We start from the raw sequence: 23,447 nt of genomic DNA, 5'->3' as shown, positions 1-23,447 counted from the left end.
GGTAGGATAGTGTAAGAAACGAAGGCAGTGTCCTTGAAGGTCAAGCTACAGGTTAGCCACTGACCTTTTCACGTGGGATCTTTTTCTTCCCACAGTCTTTACACTGCATCGGAAACTTCTGACAAACTTCGTCATGAGCCTGGGGGGGGGGGGGGGGACACAGCGGAATGACAAATTCAGAGGGAAACGGGGGCGACACTTCTGTGTGAATAAGCGGAAAGGGAAAAAAATATATATATTTCCATACGTACTTTATGCCCGCAGAAACTGAAACGTGGTACAAGGAGAGTATTCGCCACGCTACCTTATTAAAGGTTTTCAGGTTAACTGTGTGTGCTGCCTACAGCCTCCATGTGTTCACTTTACACAGATTTGTTTACAGGGTTATGATTAGAGCTACTTTTTCCATACAGTAGGAGCGTATTTTGAACCAGCCTTCTGAGAAACAAGACGGAGCCACGTTCAACCTCACGCCGCCAGCATAGAACACGTTGTTAGCTTTCCACAGTGAACGTGCTGGACATGCTGTTGTCACCTTGATGTCCTTGAAGTTGAACGAAGCTTTGCAGTACTTGCAGTTGAGGGTCCTTTCCTCACACTCCCTCTCGCTGTGCTTCTCCTGCTCGCTGCGCAGGATCAGCAGGCGGCACGCCTTGCACGGCACCCGATCAAACATACACTTGCCCTCGTGTTGAGCCTGATGAAGAAAACAACATGTCCATGAGCACGTGCTTTTCCCCCGTGTCTTGCATGTGACATTTCCAGTCTTTGCTGGATACACCCGCCTGGCGCTGGTATGTGGCATACGAAAAATGTCCTACGTCAAAATGTGTGACCTTCAAAGCTTTTGCCTCAATGTAATCAAGAAATTTGTTTTTAACACCTGAATACTGCCTTTCTGTAAACGTGGGCACGATGAGCAGCAACTTTCCCTGAACTGTTTTTAAAGAATACCCTAACCACTTATTGACAAGGAGAAAACCTGAGCTTTTCATAAAATATTTAACTTCTTGAAACCCAACAAACAAAAAAGTTACTGGATATAATCCAGGATTTCTAGGAAGCTGTCCTAGACACCCCCCCCGAAAACATGTATCATTTAAAAGCATAGACTGTTCTCTATAACATGCATTATTACTTTTGGAGAATGTACAGCTCATGAGAATTACACCTGAAAGCGTGTGTCCTCTACAGTGCATGAAAATGAATGGCTGCACTCATTTCAGGAGGATAAACATCTAACAAGAAGATTTGGTTACTGAGTGCGTATGCAGACACATTGAAATAATTACACAGCTCGCATGTTTTTACTTATAAAGTCACTTTTATAAGTATTACTTTTACAAAAGGCTCAAATATTTGAATTCTTAAATTTGATGAGTACAGAAGACACACACGTAATACAAGTGGTCCCCGGTTTACGATGGGGTAACGTTCCCCAAAACCCATCGTAAGTTGAAGATACATTCAATACACCTTCCGCGTGACAGAATGGGAGATGCGGATCGCTGTCGCTGCCCAGCATTGTGAGCGTGTATCATTCTGCGTATTGCTTGCCCGGGGAAAAAAAAAAAAATCTAAACTCAAAAACTGAAGTACGGTTTTTACTGAATGTCTATTGCCAGCCCACCATCGTAAAGTCGAAAAAATCGCAAGTCGAGTCATCGTAAATCAGGGCGCGCCTGTACTCTAAAACTGTCTAAAAGTAACTAGAGTTTTCTTAAGCGGTTGGAGGTGTGTAGGGTTTCGTGCAAAGGCACTGATTAAGAATGTTGTTATGCTGCCATGTCCACATTTGTTACCTGCAGTTAGTTAGCTATCATTATCTTCTCGCTGCAGGCCATAACCATACCGTATCCCATCACTAAAGATAGAGGTCATGCAGTTTGCGGTCGCAATTATGGGGGGGGAAATCATGAGCAATGCTGAGATCAAACAGGCAGTGATGCTGATCACAAACATGCATGATTACTACCGTGCCTGTAGACACCACAGCTGAGTCATAAAAACTTACTAGTGGGGGTTTCCAGATATTTTAAAGGTTTAGCCAGCTTAATGGCCCCAGCAACGCCATTCTTCTCACTTGCTCCTAACACAATGGTCAAAATTTAATTATGTGGCCCAATTAAAAATAAAGAACACACAATGCCGATGCCACGAATAACCGCGAACTGAAAGAATAACAGAGTACTGGTTATAAAAATAAAAATAAAAAAAAAAAAAAAAAACTGCTATGAGTTCTTGGTACTTTCCAGCTTCCAGCTGGCAGGCAGACAGGGGATTTCTGAGTAATGTGTCCTGACCGCATCCTCCTACTCACAGCGTCTGTGATCTGAATGAACTACTTCGGATGAATAGTAATCTAAAATATTTTGAATGTTTGTTCCCTTCCTTTTGAAATGAACTTTGAAGATAGAGGGGATATGTTGAAGCCTATCAATTAAGCTCTTACACTAAAGTCTCAAACAAAGGACTTTATTCACCCCAAGAAAACAGGCAGCTGTATAAATGAGACAAAAATATATGCTTTGAATGAGTCTTAGTCAACTATGAAGATGAAACAGAAACAGCAAGCAGCATCCATTATTCTTGTGATTATTCCAATAGGAACAATAGTCCTATGGAGGTATAAACACACATGCATACACAAATATACCTCATATTCCTTAACAAGTCCTTTCCAGGAGCAGCCCTCATTGGGGCAGTTGGCAGGGAGGCTTTCGATCTCTCTTCTTGCAGCATTGTCTGGGAATGCCTGGGTGGGAAGCAGAGCACAGAGACTATTCATATAATTCAAAGCAAAGGGTGCAGCTGTCCTCTAATCTACGGTTTTGAAATCCCACAAAGATCAAACCATCATACTTAAACCCCAATGGATTAAAGAGGGCGTGGCATAGAAATTCTGCACTGTTCTTGCCTGCAATGAAACCATGAGTAGACCCCTGGACAGCCTCTCTATTTAGCCTATCTTAGACAAAGAAGATAATTGGAGCACTGATGAGCAGGTTCTCATTTCAACAAAAACAACTAGCAGGGTGGGAACCACAAGAGACAGCCCCACCCTGTAATTCCAGAAAGAGAGAAAAAAAAAAATTATAAAAATGTCCCCGTCTGTCCCCAGTTCAGCTTTTTTGATTTAGCTCAGTTTCCCTGCTGAATTTATATTGCCACTATTCTCACTCAACTGTAAAAATAAGAAACTGAAAACTCTGAGCTCCCCCTTTTTCTCCACATCTGCATTTCAGCAAATACAAGGCCAAAGAGTTGTGTTTTCCAACTAACTAAACTTACATCGCTGCTGTTGAGAATGGAGAGGGGCTCTTCGAATATCTCCTCGATTCTGCAGGCTTCGCAGGGCTTGGGTCCTGAGCTGGCAAAGGAGAGAGGCATACGCACGGTGTGCTTTTAACTGCACCGGTCAGGAAACTGAAAGACCTTCTGAGCAAGGAGGACCCCCCACATTCCCACAAACATCCTTGGCAGATTCGATAGGCGACACACACACAGACGACAGATGTTAACAATAATGGATTGTCATATTTTTTCAGACTAACATTAATTTTGTTCAGAAGTCTTGCCATCCTCCCACAATATGACAGTAACAACTAAAGAATAAAAACATCACAGATACGCACTCTGATGTGAACAAGCTGGATGCACAGAATATAAAACATCAGATTTCAGTTTTTGGGGGCAGCTGATAGTGTAGTGGTTAGAGCTTCTGCTTTCAGAATCAAAGATCATAGATTCAAATCCCACCACCAGCTGCAATACCCTTGAGTAAGCTACTTACCCTGAACTGCTTCAGCAAAAATTACCCAGGTGTATAAGTGGAAAAATATTTGTAAGTAGCTTAACACTGTAAGCCGCTTTGGAGAAAAGCGTCTGTTAAACGTAAGCAAGAACTGAAGAAATAAGATACCTGAGCTTTTAATTCAAAAAGCAGAAAGACTATTGTATTTAAGGAGAGCTGGAATGTGAGATCTTTTATTTCCATATAATTAGAGCGCTTTTCAAGCAGGTAACAATAGTGAGTGAATTAGATAGCAGCGTTACAAAGTCTGCAAAAATATTCTTAAATGCCCTGAAGAAGGAATGAATTATGTTTACGCTACATCAGGAAAGGGTTGGCAGTTCATAAGATCAGAAAAAGAAAAAAAAAAGAAAAAAAATTATTAGGAATGTGATTAGGTATTGTCGATATTCTGGTAAACCTTTATGCAGCTACTCGTGTGATATATGCTATTGGTTCATATGGTGGAAAGAAACAAACTGTATTTAAGAATCATGCATCTGCAAAGGTCTGTTTCTGCTGATGTAATGCACGCATTGTATTTTCTCCGATACGTGTATCACTTTGGAGAAAAGCATCTGCTAAATGACTAAACGTCAATGTAAGCTGAGAAATGGCACTTTCGTGTTTGCTGACAATTTTTACAGCAGTAAGCCTTAAACAAACTGCAAACTAGGCAACAAAAACCTTGGTCAAGCCGCACAAGCAACTTCTGCTTTACCGTCAGGTGAATTCCCATTTGCAAGCTGCACAGTGGCCAGATTTCCAGATCACAACCATGTGTTTTGCAGGCACACCTGGTGAACCCGTTTTCCTGTTTAAATACTGAATTCAAATGCACAAGTAAACATGGTGGGTAAAATAAAAAGGCCTGCTTACTGACAGGTGCCCGCAATGGAAATCCCCAAACCTCTGCATTTTAGAAGCACAATCCCCACTTCCAGTTTCCAGTTCAATGGCATCCTTGTTGGCAGCGCGATTTCAAAGAGCGCCGAATACCCCTACGCTTCCTTTTCAGTACCGTTCATCAGAAAAGTCTCACTTGTGGAAAGAAAACACCCTACGGGTGGAAATACTGGACATTTTTAGAAGCAGGTGGCCCCCTTACTACTGAAGGCGAAATGGCAGCGTCTGCTTGGTGACGAACAAACGGACCACAGTTGTGCTCAATGCACGGCAAGCCACCGTTTTCACCGACTTGCAGAGAAACTTACAGGGGTCCTGCACCACTGACAGCATTTGTAAAACGGCAAACCTGTTTCAGTTATGATAATACGACATAACTGTAATGGCCTTGAGCCAGGACCTGGCTGAAACAAAACTGAAATAAAATCACCAGGAAAACAGCAATAATAAAAAGCAAGCTGACACAGCTTTAATCTGTTGATTGTGCTTTACTGAAAATCACTTGTGGCATCTTCTGTTGAACTGGGGGAGTAGCCGAGTTAACCAAAACCACAATGCTAATCGCATTGCTTCAAGATGTCAGATTCACTATGCGACAGCTTAGTTGCTGATCTCTCACAAACACATTTGCAGTAATCCATCCTGAACATGTTCTACACGTTTTTCTTCTTTGCTGCAACACGTAGCTTCCTCAATAGCTATGCATCTGTACATCTTGCTTTTTCAGTTGAGCCGTGTAGGTGTTCCCAAACACAGCCAACCGCCACCACATCTAAAAACCATTTGCTCAACTGTGCAACATTTAGAGATAGCAAAGGAGTAAAAACAGAGTTTTGCAACAACGCTAAACCAAACGAAAGAGTAGGTGTGCTTCTTCTGGTTAAGATCACCAATTACATCCAAGTTAGGAGTTGTACTGCATTCATTTGAACTCTCAAACACTAGAGAAGCAGAAATGAACTTACTCAGCTGTTTTACTTGCTTTGTGCAGATAAACTGTTTCAGTAAAGTACTGGGTTTCAGCAACTCAACCATGAGAGAATCCTAAGTTGTAACCTAATGTCTGATGACACAGAGAAACGTTATCAGTTGAGGAGTCAGTGTGCAAATGACAGAAAATGTGCGAGTGTTAGGTATCCACACAGCGAAAAAACAGCATTACAATTATACTGCAAAAATTGGTAAGCAATACTCAACAACAAATGGAGTTTCAGTTTTATTTTTCTTTCTTTTTCTTTAATTTGGTACTAGCAGCTAATGTAAAATATGAAAAGAAAAATATCAACATTTGTATTATATCTTCCTTGGGCTTGGAAGACCACACGCAAGACAAAGGTCACACGTATAGAGCCAGGGGCAGCAAAGCATCCAAAAAAGTTGCGTTGTCTTGCTGGTGAGTCATCCATAATCCTCTTTGGAAATCATCTACAGTGTTCCTTAGCTCCGCATTGTGCTACTGAAACAGTGTGGCCCAAGCTGATCTCCAGTGACACACATCCTGCGTTAACAACTTTGCATCCAGCAGGAAGAAGCCATGTTTCTCAGGTAAAGAAGAGAGAGACGCAAGCTGGACCTGTCCAGGCTGAGCTCAACTCAGCTTGTGAGAGTGGGTGTATGCGGGGGCCAGGAAAAAAAACATGGGAAGTGGTCAGGGCATAGAAATGGGCATGGACATGGGCAGGAGGAGGTAAAAGGTACCTGGTGAGCTGCGCTAGGCAGCGCACACAGAATCGATGGCCACACAAGGCCTGGACAGGCCTCCTCAGCAGTTCGTGGCATTGCTGGCACTGGTATTTGCTCTGCATGGGAACAGCAAGGATCTGCTGCGGCATTCCCACTGGGGCGGGATCTGGGTCTGGGGCTGGGGACACGCGGGCCATGGCCTTCCATCAGCAGGCGCCACGCAGTCGTCCTGCTGGGAAAAAGCACGCATCTTAGAAACTACATACACCAGCACACAGGCTGCTCTTTCAAACCCTAAAATCTGCTGGTTAAAATCACAAGGGCAGCCTACCGTCATTTAATGTTATTCTAGTAAATACTTTCAGGTGTATAATCAAGTAAAAGAGCAAGCAATCAGTAAGACTAATAAGCTGATATGAGAGATTCACTGCTGATGTTTTCCTGCCTGCAATCATTAACATCTGAATGCTCCTCTGTGTTGATAACACAAAAATGTTAACTATTTTCAATTAATAAAAGACAGTAAAATTCAGTTGAATTGTTACAGGACTGTGTATTTTGATTAGTTCTGTCGAATTTGCAGCACATTTTATCTCCTTTTCATCCAGAAGTGACACTGTAGCTCCATTTTATTAAAAAGCAACAATCAGCAGCTCTAAAATCTAGTTCCTTGAATTTATATTATCAGAGAAAAGTACACTGTGACTCACCTAGAAAAGGGAGCGAGTGGGAACGAACAGAACAGCAAAGGAACATAAAGAGAAAGTTTTGTTGTGAATATCAGGCACAACATGTTCATGATCAATACTGAGAAATGTCTGCATTTCGGAAGACTTAGTGAGGGAAAACTAATGAAACTGGGCAACACGTAATCTCAGCTAACCATTAACATAGCTGAGTCAATGATGCTTTGTATGCTGAGCAAAAATGGGAGTACAACTAGGAGATTAACTGTAATATGACATTTGAACTAACATTACATATGTATATACTGTAAGTCATGTTAGGTTGGAAGAAATTAAGATGAAATCAAGGATATATATTGAAATAAATGTTTTCATTAGTACTTTTCAATTAACCATTCAGAAATAAATACATTACTGAATAAAAAAATTATTACAAACAAGCAAAATGAACAACATTTTGTTTGTCATTGGCTTTATGGAATAAAACCCATGCTCATCTCTAGAACAGTAGCTTAGTCGAAAAGACAAAGTGAATGTGAGAGCTGACAAAAACGGAACAAAGTAAAAGAATTCTGAGAAGTTTCAGAATAAATATCTGAAGATTAAACAAACCTGAAGCAAGGACTACACAACTCTTAAAGTGACCAAAAAAAAAAGCAAGAAAAGGGATTGCCAGTACTCCTACTTCCATTCACACTCACATCATTGTATTCTCCAACTAAAAGTACTCAGACTTTATTTTTGGGTTATTAATGGTCAACTTAGGACTTTTACAAGATACCAATTTTTCAAAAATGCAAATAGATATTTGTATATCTATATTTCAGAATGTCTGTTTTCAGCAGAGCAAATGTGATCTGTGATTACCCACCAAGCCGGCAGTTGGCAGTCAAGCACACCGAAACAGAATAGTTGGAGAACAACTTAATTCAGCAAACTTCAGCAGTGTTTATAATGTTCCTGAGTGTTGGAGACTAATGACAATGGTTTATAGCTGTCACAAAGACCAAAATGGAGGTAATAAAGACAGCTGAAAATGGTAATAAGATAAATGCTGCACATGCATGAATCAGCAATCAGGATTAAATGAAAGACTGTGGAAATAATGTATTTGTTTCCAGTATTTCAAAATTTGTTAACTTTAAGGTAGCTAGAGATAATAGAATAAAAAAATAAGCAGATAAGTGTCGGTATTAAGATTATATTATTTTTACTTATTTAACTGACTTGGTAAAAGTGACTTTGTAGTTACAAACAAAATACAATTACAAACAGGCATCCGGTCCCAACTGTGCCTGTAAGATGAGGAGCCAGTGTCAACGTGAAGAACAAACTGAATGGAAAAACACCATTAATTTACATAACCTTGAAGGCCACACTGCAAGACATATTTTAAGATGAACAACAGATGGTGTAAAATGTCAAAAAGCAAGTAAATCAATAGGTATGGTAATTCATTTGAAAGGAAAAAAAAATAACATTTTTTGCAACATTGTTGCAAGACTTTCAGTCACTAGTAAAGAAAGAAAAAAAAAAAAAAAAGGACTTCTTCATTTTGCGCAATCCAATGTACTAGGAAGTAAACATCCTGAAACTCGGGAAGAGCATTTTTCAAACTAGCCAATAAGCTGAAAGATGGCGGAAATCACACGTCTCATCTCTACTGGACTTACTTCTCCCATGATCTCTTAAGTGCACGTTAAATATTTATGCTCAATAACTTTGTGATCACAACTGCTGAATAGTGGATAAACTTTTATGCACTATGTCTGTTACAATTTTGTAGTTAGAAATCGTCCATTAATGGATAAACCTTTAGGCAGCTACTCGTGTGATGTGGAAAGTAACAAATTAACTGTGCTTTAGAAGCACACGTCTGCATTTTGAGCCCCTCTTTCTGTTAGTGTAACGCACTCATTGCATTTTTCTGTGAGATGTCACTTCAGAGAAGTCTCGGCTAAATGAATAAATGTAAATTTAATGTCTTCAAAATGTACAGCTTGCAGCAAACAGCTAAAACATAAAAATACTGGTTTCCTTATTTTTACTTTAATTTTTCTTTGGGTTTATTAAATTAATTGATAAAATTAGAAACAAATTTTAAAAAATATCTTTTCTATATTGCACAAAAAATAAAGCCATGTTCATCTCAGTTCAATTAGTTCCTTTAGCGTCACTTCTGTTTCTGTAAAAGTGAACTGAACTACACTAATCTACAAATAAATTTTTTCTTGCATATTCAAACTAATGACTTGGATGACCTGAAAGCAGGTCAAAGTAGCATGACATGACTCACAAGAAAGCTGGTTAGTCAATTTAAGATTTCACAAGGGATCGAACACAGTGACTAAAACACAGAAAATGTTTCTAACTCCATTTTACATAAAAACAACCCACAATCCTCTCATCTACAGCATTATAGATAAACTAACAATCAAGAGAAAAGTTAGAAAAGAAATTAAAAAGCTAGTTACTCTAACATCCCTGTCTGCACTTTCCTCATTTTACCCATTTCTGCTTTCTTTGTTATGGGCTTTTTTTCTTTTTGTTTCCTGCAACATTTACAGTAATGGACCCATTAAGAAACAATGTCAATGCGTAAATTCCCTGTATGTGACTTTTTGAGTACAATCATTTCAGGAACCTACACTTCTGTGACCAGAAGTATGTTTGTAACTCTTTGTAAATCCAGCAGCTACGAGAGGGGGGAAAAAAAAATCTTAACATCTTAATCTTTCATTAGCATGAAAAAAAAAAAAAAACTAAGTGTACTTTAAAATAACTGAATATAACAAATACATCATCTACACAACCTCCTGTTCAGTGTGTTGCTCCTCTTTACACACGAGACATCAGGCAGCTCAGCAGCATGAACCAAAGGTGAGCGAGTTGCAGGGTAATGAGCATCTCTTGGGAAAAATTAACTAAAAAGTGTTTCACCTTAAATGCCGATCACACGTCTAACGATAAACTTCTACAAAAAGTGGCCACGAGGAAACGACTAATGGGTCACCTAAACACATCATCTATTCAGTACCCTGTAATTTTAAGTTTCCAGTTAAAAAGGAGTAATAATAGACACATGCCTCTACGTATTCACTGGTGTGTTTCTGTAAAAGTCTTGGATGTAATAATAATACTTAAATTAAAAAAAAAAAAATACACCAGGTTAATTTGCAGCTGTACAGTTGAGATGCAGCACTGCCCACAGCACCAATTGGCTTTATATTCTATGATTGCGCTTTTGCCCTCTAATGTCAAAAAACAGATTTGCAGGCCATATTAGATTGGAAACTAAGAAAAATTCTGAAAATTAAATGATGAAAATGAAAAGTACTAAATGTTTATATGTTCAAAAATACATATCTTCAATGTTTGTAACATATGGTATAAATGTATTTTTCCCAGCAGTAGGTGACAAGCAAAATGGGGAGGCAAGTTATTTTTGCCAATGCTTTACACAAACCTACTAATTTGTGCAAGCACTACAGGGTAGCTGGTTTGGATGAACTCAAAAAGAATGAGATTTGCATTGTGTTGTTATTCATTCATGTCCTTGTTAAGACATAATTTGACAAATTGTGATGAGTTACTAACATAAACGCTAGGAGGGGCCACTGCACTGAACTGAAGAAAAATGTTTATTTTAAGAAACCCAAATCTTGCAGACTAATGTAAAATATTCAGATCATGGGTACAGCATGTGGTGATCCACTTGTGACAGTACACACACACACACACACACACACACACACACACACTGTCTGAAGCCGCTTGTCCTGAGTGGGGTCGTGGTGAACTGGAGCCTAACCCAGCAACACAGAGCATAAGGCTGGAGAGGGAGGGTACACACGCAGGATGGGACGCCACTCCATCACAAGGCACCCCAAGTGGGACTCGAACCCCAGACCCGCCAGAGAGCAGGACCCGGCCAAGCCTGCTGTGCAACTGCACCCCCTCTTGTGACAGTAAAGGTAGAGAATTCAGGGTTTGGCTCTTCTCAGATTTCTTGTATTCCAGGGTAATGCAATACTAAACACTTGCTTAACTAATGCATGTTGTTGTGCCCCAGGTTGCAAGTCCCAAGCAAGCTATTACATGGTACCCATATGAATAACAAATACCTTATCTCTATTTTATGTGAATCGCAGTGTTATATCTTGACAAAGGCTTAATAATTAATTAATTACTTCTGCCTACCTTCAACAAGCCAAATCCTACCGTGTCACACAGTGACCTTCACAGTTGCCAACCTGACTACTTTCCGAAGGGCAAGTCCTGGATTCAGGTCAAAGACTTAAGATTAATTGACTTACGAAACATGAACGTAATAAACCATCCCCGTCTTATTTGCACGGTCATTTTTAAATGGAGAGCTCTACCTGACAGAACAGCTTATTGCTGTTAACCTGTTACATGAGACCTCTCTGAACACTCAGATTCAAGCAACAGGCTATTTACTGACCTGTCACCATATGCACTGATGGAGATAATATTACAACCTTATATCAAAATTTTTTTAAGACCTTTACTCTAAGTGTTGGGCAGAATGAAAAATTGCACACAGTTTTATCAAGTTGTAACACAAAAACTGTCAAGTCTTGGAAGACAATTAACTAAAATAAGAACTAACAATGAAACATCCACTCTGCAGTAATCCTTTTAAAGTTCATGTAATACCCATTGTCTATAGTGGCTGCAGAGCCTGCACAAGCAGGACAATGAATCGCAGTCACGCTAGCCTGACTCCTTTACACACTGCTTGTCACATGAAGCTGCTCAGAAGGAGCAGCACTGACTAAATAAGGCATATTTATTCTGAATGTATACCTTGGACTGCCAGTATCTGACAACTCAGTGGATGCCACATACGCACCCGCAAAGTAAAATGACCTAATAGACTTAAACCTGAAGATGCAGGCAGAAAACAACACCACAGCCCCAATCAGCCAGTGAACAAACCACAGAGATGACCAGTCACTTACAATACCATATCCATTGTTTACTTCTTACAATGAAGGAAAGGGTTACCATGCTATTTTCACGGAGAAGCCCAGCATTATGCTTTAATGACTGTAACAACAGCCATTTGTGGGTGCAGCTTCAAAAAACACCAGTCACCATGTTATAGGAACATTACTACAATTAAGCATCTCAAGAAAAACACAAACTGCACATTCAGCCCAAATGTTCCACTTACTCTCGGTTATCTCTTCAGTGCATAGTTGGCACTTTAACTAAAGCTTAGCAAGCTACTTTGCTTTGTGTTTTGCCTGATAGACAATATTTCACTTACTGTGAGAGAATTATGGCACGAAAGCTAGCTACAGTAATTTGTTAACCTTTAGTAATTCAAGTTTCACTGAAGGCTGGAAAATTTGTGACCAATTTCTTGATACAATGCAGAAATGGAGCCCATGTGGTCAAAGACCAACAGAAATGCTGTAGATGGCACCACTCCCTGTGGCTTTCTAATGCTAGTGTATTATAGATGTCAATAGCTAAATTAGCTCATGGGGCCTCAAAACAGCACAAGCTAATAGCAGAAACAGTCAACATTGAGAGAAAATAAGGTGATGTGATTAAAACCATCAATATCTGTACCATAATGCAGTACTTTCCTGAACAAACAAGAAGAAAGATTAGTAACAGAAAGGCCTACAGACCAAAAAAAAAAAAAAAAAAAAAAGTCCCATAGACTAGAGGAACCTTAAAGGTGGTAGACAAAGTACTAAAAATACACAACATATCACCAAAAAAAAAAAGAGGCAAATTTCAATGCATCTATACTTCACGTTCCCATCTAAACAACAATCCCTCCTTTCTCTACAATACTGTTTTATGCAAACAGACCAACACAAAGAGGATCATTTTTAACTACCACAGAGTAATAACTTTTGTTTTGTACAGCAGAACGCCAGAGAAAAACACTCTCCATTCACACCACGCCTCAGTGGACCTTCACTTCATAGAAGCGGATTTTAAAAAGTATTTTTTTTTTTCTCTCTCACACACACACACACACACGTCCCTGAATGCCGCGAGAAGAAGCTTGCGAGTCTCTGCCTGTACGTGTCTCTGTCTGTCTGTGTGTGCGCGCGCGCCTGTTACTTACTAGACAATGCTGCAACGGAAGCGCTGTGCTCCAGTCCACCTCTTGTACGGAGCTCTAGCTCCACCCTTTATAAAGGCTTCTTGTACTCCATAACAGACATTTCCCCTAAACATTTGAATGTGCTATGAATATAGTCATTTCGAATAATCCTCAGAAATTATCAATTAAGAACCACCTCGGGACGGTACTCCCCACACACGCGCGCACACACAGCAACAACACTCCACGGCGTATTTTACGTACGGACGTCGCGACGCGCACGTCAGTGGGCGCGTGGCCGTAGCGCGTGCTACGAGCGATTGGGTAACAGAGCTCTTCAGCCAGTTCAGGGTTCAGCTACACAATATATGTCTCTTTTCCAGCCAGGGCAACTACTTCTCTTAAATGCATTTATCTGTCTATTTGTTTCGAGGCTTTTTCGCAAGATGGTGCAACACTGTCAGATTTCTACGGTACAGTTCACAAGGATGTTGGAGAATACGCTCAAGATGATGACGGTCAAAGTCAACTAGCTCAACTAGATGGCCATCAGGATCTATAAATATAATTCTGCTTATATATATTAAATTCATATAATAATACGTCAACCAATGTATTAAATATGTATATAAGCAGAAGTAGGGGGGCGCGGTGGTGCAGCGGGTTGTACCGGTTCCTGCTCTCCGGTGAGTCTGAGGTTCGAGTCCCGCTTGGGGTGCCTTGTGATGGACTGGCGTCCCATCCTGGGTGTGTCCGCCCCCTCCAGCTTTACGTCCTGTGTTGCCGGGTTAGGCTCCGGCTCCCCGCGACCCCGTATGGGACGAGCGGTTTCAGATGGTGTGTGTAAGCGGAAGCCACTATGGAAAACCGCCCGTCCAGGTGCAGTCGTTGCGAGCGCAAGCCTTAACATTACATTTGACTGATCCAAGGCGAGAGCGACATAAGTCAATGTAGACATTTATACAGCATGGTATTTTTTCCACTGGAGTGTCATCAAACGGCATCACTTAGGTCAGGAAACACCAGGCTTCCCGCTGCCTCAAACTATACTATATTCCTCAATACAAAGTAACAGCGCCGCTGTGAAACGAGTCTTTCTGACCGCGCGTGGCCTCAGATCATTTACATATTAACTGATACACTCGCCTACATTTCTGCAATAAACATTTTACATCAAACATATTTATGATCGAAGAGGGTGATTCTTTCAACAATTTGCGGTACAAGCGTCGGTTTTCAGCACTTGTGTATGAAGGAATAAACGGACGGGGCGGTGACACAGCGAGAAGCGCTGCCATCTCTCTGCGCCTAGTTGGTGCGAGAGGACGTGGGTTCGATCCCTGCTCAGTCTGTGTGGAGGTTGCATGTTTTCCCCGTCTCTGCGTGGGTTTCCTCCGGTTTCCTCCCACAGTCCAAAGACATGCTGTTCAGGTTCCTCCAGAGTATGTGTGTATTCCACTGATGTATGGATGAGTGACCCATTGTAAGAAGTGTATCTAGCAGTGTAAGTCACCTTGGTGAATAAGGTGTGTGGGCAGATAACACTACATAGACATGATAGAGTTCATTGGAAGTTCGGAGAAAAGTGTCTGCTATATTAATGTAAATGTACTGAAAATTAAAATTTATGAAATACATAACACACTGCATTATTATAACACTGTAAATCGCCTTGGACAAAGACATCAGGCAAACCAACAAAAATAATAATGCAAAAAACTATAACCATCCTGCCGAAGTAGCTACGTTTCTTTTCAAGTAACTGGCGGAGTCCAGACAGCGCACAGCAGCGTGACACGTATAACACGATCCAATCACTACAGCACCCGTCACCCTTTAGAGAGCCGAGTGCGCATGTCAGTGCGCCTGATGACCGGAAGTCCTTGAAGCAGGTTGTTCTTCATTCGTCTCCTTGATACGACTCGGGTGTCACTAATGCCCGAACTGGAAAGTCCCTACATTTATAGAACGGGAACTTGAAAACGTGACTCCTGCCTAACGACCGAAAAGTCACAAAAATGTTTTTCTAATTGGTCATAACTTGTCATAGGGCAACTTAAAATGTTGTGCGAAGCCACTGGCACTGTTCGGTTCTAACCCGAAACAAACGCAATTTGAACTCAGCGAAGGCCCGCTGACTACGACTAGTGGATTTCACCCCACACACGGCGATTTAGCCACTTAGTTCAGCTATTAAATTTATTGTCCAAAAAAGACCAGAAAATACCAAAAGTGGAACTCCCCAGGCTGTTGGCGAAACCGACACCAAGCCGAGCGCTAGTCCGGTGAACCCCAGCGGTTCCCCGCGCGACTGTTTACGGTTTTAACGTCGTTTTCGTTTTGAGCTCCACCTCACCCTTTCATTTGCGTTTACCGATCGTTACGTGACCCCTTACATCTCTGCCATTCGCGTAACTTGGATGATGCTGAGCTGCTGAGACAAGTGGCGACGGCCGCTTACAGTGAGTTACACTTTCATTGCTTTCACGAGGACGAAAACAATGACCTTTGCAGCCAGTTAAGTAAAACACTTCATTAATTAAGCGAAGCGCGACACACAACTGGCGGCGACACAGGGAGGGATTCACCAAGTTCTCCGTAGGGCTAAGAGCGCGCATGTTCACGGCATGATAACGGTTATTCATCAGTCACGTTTAACACAGAAACAAATAAGGTTTTTTTTTTTTTTTTTTAAAAAAAGAGCAAGGCTTGCCTTTGCCAAGGCCAGCCATAAACTTTGCCTTAAATGACAAACACTAAAGATAAGATGACATTGCACAGAGCGGTAGAGGCAATAAAACACCTGGGAATGTTCTAGCACAGGCGCCAATAAAGACAATGATGCTGCAAAGTTCATTTTCCAGGCTTCCATTTAACCGGATGCTTTGTGTACTATATAATGGGGGTAGAGAGGGAGCCAGCAGGTGGCGTAGTGGTTACAACTCTCGCCCTTCAATTGGAAGGACCCACTGGTTCAAATCCCCTCCTGCTGTAGCACTTCTGACCAAACGCCCCAATTAAAATTATCCTGCTGAAAATTAGCCACTCGTTCACGTTCCATAACTGCTTCTCCTTGTCAGAGTGTCAGCGGTACAGAGCCTATCCCAGAATCGCTGGGCGCTAGGCTAGGAGGGGTACACCATGGACAGGATGCCACTCCACTGCAGTTACCCTGCTGTATACATGGATGAATGTTGATGTAGTGCACTCGTATTTTTCCGTGAGATGTACGTCGCTTTGGAGAAAAGAATCTGCTAAATCGATACATGTAAATGTCGCTTAATGTACGACCCTATCGCTATAAATTGCTTTGGAGAAAGGTGTCAGCTAAATAAATACATGGCATAAATAATCAAAGAATAATCCATAATAGAATAATGTATAATGAATAATGTAACTTATATATTATTATTAATTATAATGAATAATGTAACTTGGAGTCCACTCACACAGTTTTCATGGCAAGGGAGGGTACGGAAGTGCTTTAACCTTCTACTACGTATGTCTTTGCTCTGCTGTGTAAACAACACACCCTGATCCGGATTCAAACCCACACCCAAGTGCGAAGCTCGAGAAAAGAATTATCGGCTTTCCATGAATAGCATCGCACTGCACCGGCCAGTATACGTAAGCACCGAGTTTGTTCCGACGTGCAAATATACACCATTTCCTTTACAAATAGGCGCAGCAGTACATGCGAATTATAGGAAACTTTCCAGCATGGCTTCAGAGAGATTTGACTGACACCTGCCCTTCCAGGTCAACTTTTTAAAAGAGCTGAAGGTTATCCTTCCGTTTCAGGCGTTCCCTCCTGGGCTTTTAAATTGTCTGCACAGATATTAAACAATGACAGAAAATTTGTGTTTGTTCACAAACTATCCACCCTGACGGAGTCATTTCTCTTCATCTCACCAACACTCAGCACCTCCACCCTGTCGCAGTCATGACTCAGCTAACGCGTGGTATTCTGTTTGTATGCTCCATACTACGGAGAGTACTTATCCAGGGGACTATACCAAGTAAACATGGGCTTCATGATTGATATTTACATTTATTGTGTTTATGATGGCAACAGAAATTTTAGGTATTTTTCAGGGCAGGGTTTCCACTTAAGTTGCTGAGATAGACCACAGGCAAACTGACGCCAACATAAACTGCGATCTTCCACATAGCTTCTTTGCAAACGGCACAATGTATTAGAGTGAGAAATACCAACGGCCGTCTATCCCGTCTAAAGGGATAAATCACTAAGGATTCAAGCCCTCACCAATGGATAGTAATTGAACCTTATTTCAAAGAGCTGAATTCACTGTCACAGTGAGCTCAGCAACTCATAGTTTTGTATATTTATCTAGAAATAAAAAAAAAAAATTGTGCAATTTTGTTGCAACATCACTCCTCAAATATGGAAATCCCATACAACAATGAAGTTGACTTTATAGTTTGGTATGTCCAGATGTTTCCTCCAGGTATTGCAACAAATCTGAAGTATGTCACGAGATGCAATATAGTTACTTGGGAAAAGGAAACTTAAGTTTCCCCTCTTAGGATCTGGATCGACCGCAGTTTAAAGTCAAATTATTTTGCCCAAATTTTTTTGTACCCGATATCATTTTCCGGATCAGCAACAGTCCCTGCAGACAACACACCCACAAAGGTGTTTTGCTTAAATTTTTTTTTTCCCCCCTTTTTCAGACGTTCCTATGGGGGAACTCCCGAGTTGGACTTGAAGGGGTAGAGGAAATAAACCAAACCAATCCAAAATTCCAGGGCAAAACAGATTACGTTTCACAAAATTTTTACAGAATTTAAAACCAAATTACTTTTGGTTGAGGGATCCTCTTGGGAGGACTGCGCTTAGGAAACTTCCATCCATCCATCGTCAACAACCACTTGTCCTGAGTGGGATCACAGCGAACCGGAGCCTCACGGGCGCAAGGCCGAAGGGGGAGGGGACACACCCAGGACGGGAAGCCAGTCCGTCGCAAGGCACCCCAAGCAGGACTCGAACCTCAGATCTGCTACACAGCGGGCACCGGCTCAACCCTCTGCGCCACTTACAAAACTTTTCTAACCAAATTTATCTAATTGAGGAAATATCCTGCAATTACACTGTCTGCTGCCGTTATCCTGTTATTCCCTTTTCTGTTTCATCGCTAACATATCCGGGAATTATCTAGTTATTCATTTCCTTCCCGAAGTTATGAAAAGGCAGCAGAATCACCACCAAAACTAGCATCTCATCCCTGACAAGTTCCATACCCAGAGAGACGAAACATACAATAGCGAAGGAGACACCGACTGCGGTAACAAATACGTGCTGAAGAAGAACTAGCAGCACAGTAAAAGAAACCCACAATTTATAAAACTTCACAAAAACCAATGATTTTTTTTTCTTGCTTCCCCCTGAATGAGCCAGCGGCGCAGTGGAGGTTATACACACCCAAGTATGGGCGGCAGGAGACAGACTATAAGTATAATGTCAAACAAAGCAACGAAACCAAGACTAAGGGCACAATAAGGTAACGAGATGTGAAACAGCCCTTACTTTAACTTTTGAAACAGAACAAAACTGAGCACATCCCTACAGCCCATCTGCTGACTCTGCATCCCAGTTCTCAGGAAGGGTGATCACCACCATAAGCAGCGAGTTCCCCAAACCAGTGGGTTTGGACATCGGTTTGAGTCACACTCAGTCTGTGCAGAGACCGTATGTTCCTGCATGTCCACGTGAGTTTTCTTCGGGCACTCCAGTTTCCTCCTACTGTCCAAAGACGCCTTTTCAGGTGAACAGGTGACTGTAAACGGCCCTTAATGCACAGGTGCGTGCGGTCGTCCTGCAGTAGACTGCCGTCCCATCCAGGGTATATCCTGCCTCACACCCCATGCTTCCAGGACCTCGGCAACCCCGAAGTGAACAAGCACGTCTGAAGGATGAACGGCTTCTTCCTCACTTCTCTTGATGCGTTACTGGTGATGATAGCAGTGACTGATGAGCTCATACTGCCCCCTACTGTTCAGCTCCCGTTCATTCATCCTCATCTACCTCCACCGCAAAATGACTCTTCACAAAACCATCCTTTTTGTACATTCTTTGCATGGACTTTAGAAAGCTGAACTGTCTTTACGGTGGAACTTAATCTCGTCTCAGGAAATGCTATCAACTGCACTTGGCTCACACATAAGTTATTATTATTATTATTATTATTAATTCATCCACCCATCCATTTTCACGTCCCAGTTGGCCGTGTCCGGTATACCTCCAAAGGAAGGCACCCAGGGGGCATCCTTATCAGATTCCCAAACCACCTCAACTGTCTCCTCTCAATGTGGAGGAGTAGCGGCTCTACTCCGAGTTCCTCCCGGATGTCCGAACAACTCCCCCTATCAGGGAGAGTGAATCCCAACACCCTGCGGAGAAAACTCATTTCAGCCGCTTGTATCTGCGATCTTATTCTTTCGGTCATCACCCAGAGATGATGACCATAGATGAGGGTAGGGACGTAGATCGACCGGTAAATGGAGAGCTTCGCCTCATGGCTCAGCTCCCCCTTCACCACTACAGACTGGTACAGCGACCGCATTACTGCTGCCGCTGCTCCCAGTCTGCAGCCGATCTCACGCTCCCTTCTCCCCTCATTATTCACTTAGAGTATGAGTTTCTTCAAAGCAACTTACAATGTTAGGTTTTAACACAGAGCTACTTACAATTATTCACCCATTCATCTACAGCTGAATAATTTTCACTGTATTCATTCATGGTATGTGCCACACTCAAGGGTATCACAGGAGGAGCAGGGATTCATACTCAGGTCCTTTGATTACTAGGCAACGGATCTAAACAGTACACCACCTGATGCCCCTTAAACACATATGACAAATGTGTAGTTTTTAATAATTTGTTTAATAATGGAAAAGCCTTTATACAACTACTTGTGTGATGTATACCGTTTCATATGGTGGGATGTGACAAATGACTGTATTTAAGAATCACATGTCTGCACCCAAAACTCTCCTTCAGCTGATGTAATGCACAGTTTGCGTTGCCCTCCGAGATGTGACTTTGTAAACAAGCGTCCGCTAAATGAATAAATGTAAATGCAAATTCAGTTTTCAAATGTTAGAACAGGAGACATGCCATAATGGTGGCAGATCCTCCACGTGTTCCAACACTCTGTTGGTCTTTAGCTCAGGAAGTTTTCAAAGTGATACCTGTTGATGTAATGCACTGATTGTATTTTTCTCTGAGATGTACATCTATTTGGAAAAAACCCTCAGCTAAATGAAAACATGCAAATGTCAGACACATACAGTAAGCGTGTTCGGGAGCGGACGTGTCTTCTCTACTAGCGTCGAGACGTCATTAACTGTCAGTGCATATAATATGTGTTTGCACATCCTTGAAAACTGATTAGTGTTCATTTGATTTTGCATAACTAACATCCAAACTTATGCTCACAGAATGTTAGAAGGCAGCAAAGTGGCCTAATTTTTTTCAATGATGGTCACGCAGTGGGTTTTAGTTTAGCAGCTGAATGGCTCTAATAACCATCAAGTTGTACAAACTGCACGTAATGCTGAGGAAAAAAGTCTTCTGCAGTGAAGACATGAATAATACATGGCAGCGCACCATCACCACGAGTTTAAAATGCATCATATTCCGATCCCAGATCCCTCAGCTTTATGCCGAGCAGCGGCACGGATGCTGCACCTTCACCAGATTTGTTGAAACCCCGTTCAGACAGACACAGAGTCCAACACCAAAGGGACGTGTGCAACAAAAGTAGTCATTTTAAAGACAATGTCTTCATCCATCCATTTTCGCAAAGTGCCAATGTTACACAAATTCATGGCGGTCCGGAGCCAATCCTGGGGAGAGCGAGGCGGGGTACGGCCTGGACGCGGCACCGCTTCATCGCAACCCACACGCGCACAGGACTAACGGCAGTTGGGAATTACTGACTCGCATGAAACGCACATCTCCAGAGAGTACAGGGAAAAGAACACAGGCCGAGTCTGATTCGAACCCATAACCCTGGAGTTGGGAGGTACTGAGACGACCCACCGCACCCAAGGACTTCCCATGATCCATAAAAGAAACACAAAAAAAAAAAAAAAGGAGAACTCATTGTGGTTTTCCCAACCAATTTCAAGAACCGCTTGTCCCGGATAGGCCACTGGGCCAGGGTCATGGCAAACCAGTCCAGGGCCTACCCCTGGACAGTGGAGGGCACACCCTGGACAGGACACCAGTCCATCGCAGGGCCACAGCTAGATAATAGATTATACCAGACAGACAGCTGAGGAGGAAGGTACTTGAGCAATTGCAGGGCAAGTACCTTGCAGCTTGCTCGAGGGTACTACTACCGCCCGAGCCGGGGATCGAACTGGCAACTCTGGAACCAAAGACACACAGCCGTTCCAACCACGACACCACCAGCAGCAGCAGCACTGCAGCCTCCCTTGGGAGTCGTGTCCAGACCACCGAACATCCGGGAACACAGCAGGGCGGCGGCGCGCGCGAGGAGGCTCACCTTGAGTTGAGGCGCCAAAGCACACAGCTGACGTCCTCGTTGCGCACAGAACCAAGGAGCGAGGACGCGGCGACGGCCTCTCGTCGCCGGTCCTTCGACCTCGTTCTCGGACACTTCGCCCGCGGAAGACCTCCCATGCGGCATCGGCTCCATCATGCTCCTGCTAGGCGGTGCACAGGTGGACGCCGCATAAAATTTATAGAAAAATATCGCCTCAGCCTGTATTCACTAACTGTGCATCCCACTGGAGGTCTTGACTTGAACACCAGGAGCTCTCAGCTCAGCTCCTCCAGTCCTCCGGACGCATCGTCTGCCATCTTCCTCCCACTTCACTTGCAGTTGTATTTCGTCAAACATGTGAAAAAAAGTTACGCGTCCTCGCGAAACACCTGGCGTGAAAGTTTGTTTTCTTCCTTGGAATAAAAGCTTCACTTGTTTTTTTATCATGCCACCCCGCTGTTGATAAAGTTCCGCCCGTCCGTCGCGCGCAGTTGTCGGTACAGGAGCCCTTACGAACACTTCAAAGGCACCGCTTTACCGCGAGACGCACGACGTCGCGCACTTGAAGTTCGCCTCGAGACACCCTTCAAGTCCGTGCTCTCCCTCTAGTGGTTATAGTTCTCCTTTCGCTAATGCCGTGTCGGCTCTCTTACGCAGCGCCCATCTATAACACACACACATACACATATCATCTGAAGCCGCTTGTCCCATACGGGGTCGCGGGGAGCCGGAGCCTATCCCGGCAACACAGAGCGAGGGGCTAGAGGGGGAGGGGACACACCCAGGACGGGACGCCAGTCCGTCGCAGTGCACTCCAAGCGGGACTTGAACTCAAGACCCACCGAAGAGCAGGACCTGGTCCAACCCACTGCCCCCCCCCCCCATAGCGCTCTTGAAATTTTTGTGCCTTCATAAGACAGCAGCTGTCAGTAGACTTCAGTGTGTTTGTAGACATACCGTATATTTTCCGATAAGAAACTCACTGCAGTGATTTCAGTTTTAATTACTCCATCAGCGCTAATTGGGCTGCATGGTGGTACCGTTAATACGTTTCTTTAATATATATAATAAATTTTTGTATTTAACTAAAAATGGGTTTAAAAAAAAAACTTTAGCACATAATTTTTTTAACTTTATTTTTTTTTGTATTTGTGCAGACTTCAGGCTATTTATCTGCAAACCAATTCCACTTTTAATAATGACATTTCCCAGAGAGGTTAATTTCCATGGTAAAATTCTCTGTGAAGTAAATGCATTTGCAGTGCAGTTAAAAGACATAAATTGTGGTCTGAGTACTACATTTTTATTCTGTTCCCCCCTCCCCCTTTAAATTCCATGCTGTCTCTATCAGTGCCCCGACCGCACTGGTGGTGGTTGCCCTCTGTTGACCCCTTGGCCCTCTAGGCTGCTTTCTGGATGACCTTGACACCTTGTTGAGCTCTCTTCCAGGGGACAACACTCTGTTTATTCTCCCGGGTGATTTCAACCTGCGTGTCAGGGACATTCATGCAAGCAGCCCACAGTCCTCTGACCTTTCTATGTCCCAGCTCTCTGCTACTCACAAGGCCCACAATCACCTCAGCCTTATCTTCTACCGATACTGTGGCTGTGCTGTCCTTTCTGTTACTCCACTGCACCTCTGTGATCATTTCTTCATCGCCTTCCAACCCTGCATCACCACTAACCCTCTCCTGCTTCTGTATCCTCTGTCACTTTCCGCCACAACCTGAAATCTCTCTCACCCTCTTCCC

General features: G+C 42.7%; 1 protein-coding gene across 9 annotated transcripts in view; it reads right to left on the bottom strand.

Moving 5' to 3' along the window:
- Window positions 1-22,377, bottom strand: part of traf2b (Tnf receptor-associated factor 2b) — a 29,999-nt gene extending 7,622 nt beyond the window's left edge. Inside the window, exons 1-6 of one of the 9 annotated variants that reach the window (XM_018744831.2) lie at window positions 21,697-22,377; window positions 6,398-6,614; window positions 3,292-3,370; window positions 2,657-2,755; window positions 536-697; window positions 65-139 (exon numbers count right to left, since the gene is read on the bottom strand). In XM_018744831.2, coding sequence (XP_018600347.1) covers window positions 65-139; window positions 536-697; window positions 2,657-2,755; window positions 3,292-3,370; window positions 6,398-6,579 — 597 coding nt within the window. In that variant the 5' untranslated portion in view covers window positions 6,580-6,614; window positions 21,697-22,377. Of the gene's footprint in view, window positions 1-64; window positions 140-535; window positions 698-2,656; window positions 2,756-3,291; window positions 3,371-6,397; window positions 6,615-7,092; window positions 7,481-7,939; window positions 8,234-9,881; window positions 10,824-13,183; window positions 13,405-13,426; window positions 13,689-21,696 lie in introns of those variants that run through there. The other 8 variants (XM_018744834.2, XM_018744835.2, XM_018744827.2 and 5 more) reach the window with 8 other exon arrangements.
- Window positions 22,378-23,447: the final 1,070 nt, after the last annotated feature.

Source organism: Scleropages formosus, chromosome 6 (assembly GCF_900964775.1).
Source record: "Scleropages formosus chromosome 6, fSclFor1.1, whole genome shotgun sequence".
NCBI lineage: Eukaryota > Metazoa > Chordata > Actinopteri > Osteoglossiformes > Osteoglossidae > Scleropages > Scleropages formosus.
Note: the sequence above shows the minus strand (reverse complement) of the source record. Positions and strands in the feature narration are given on the sequence as shown.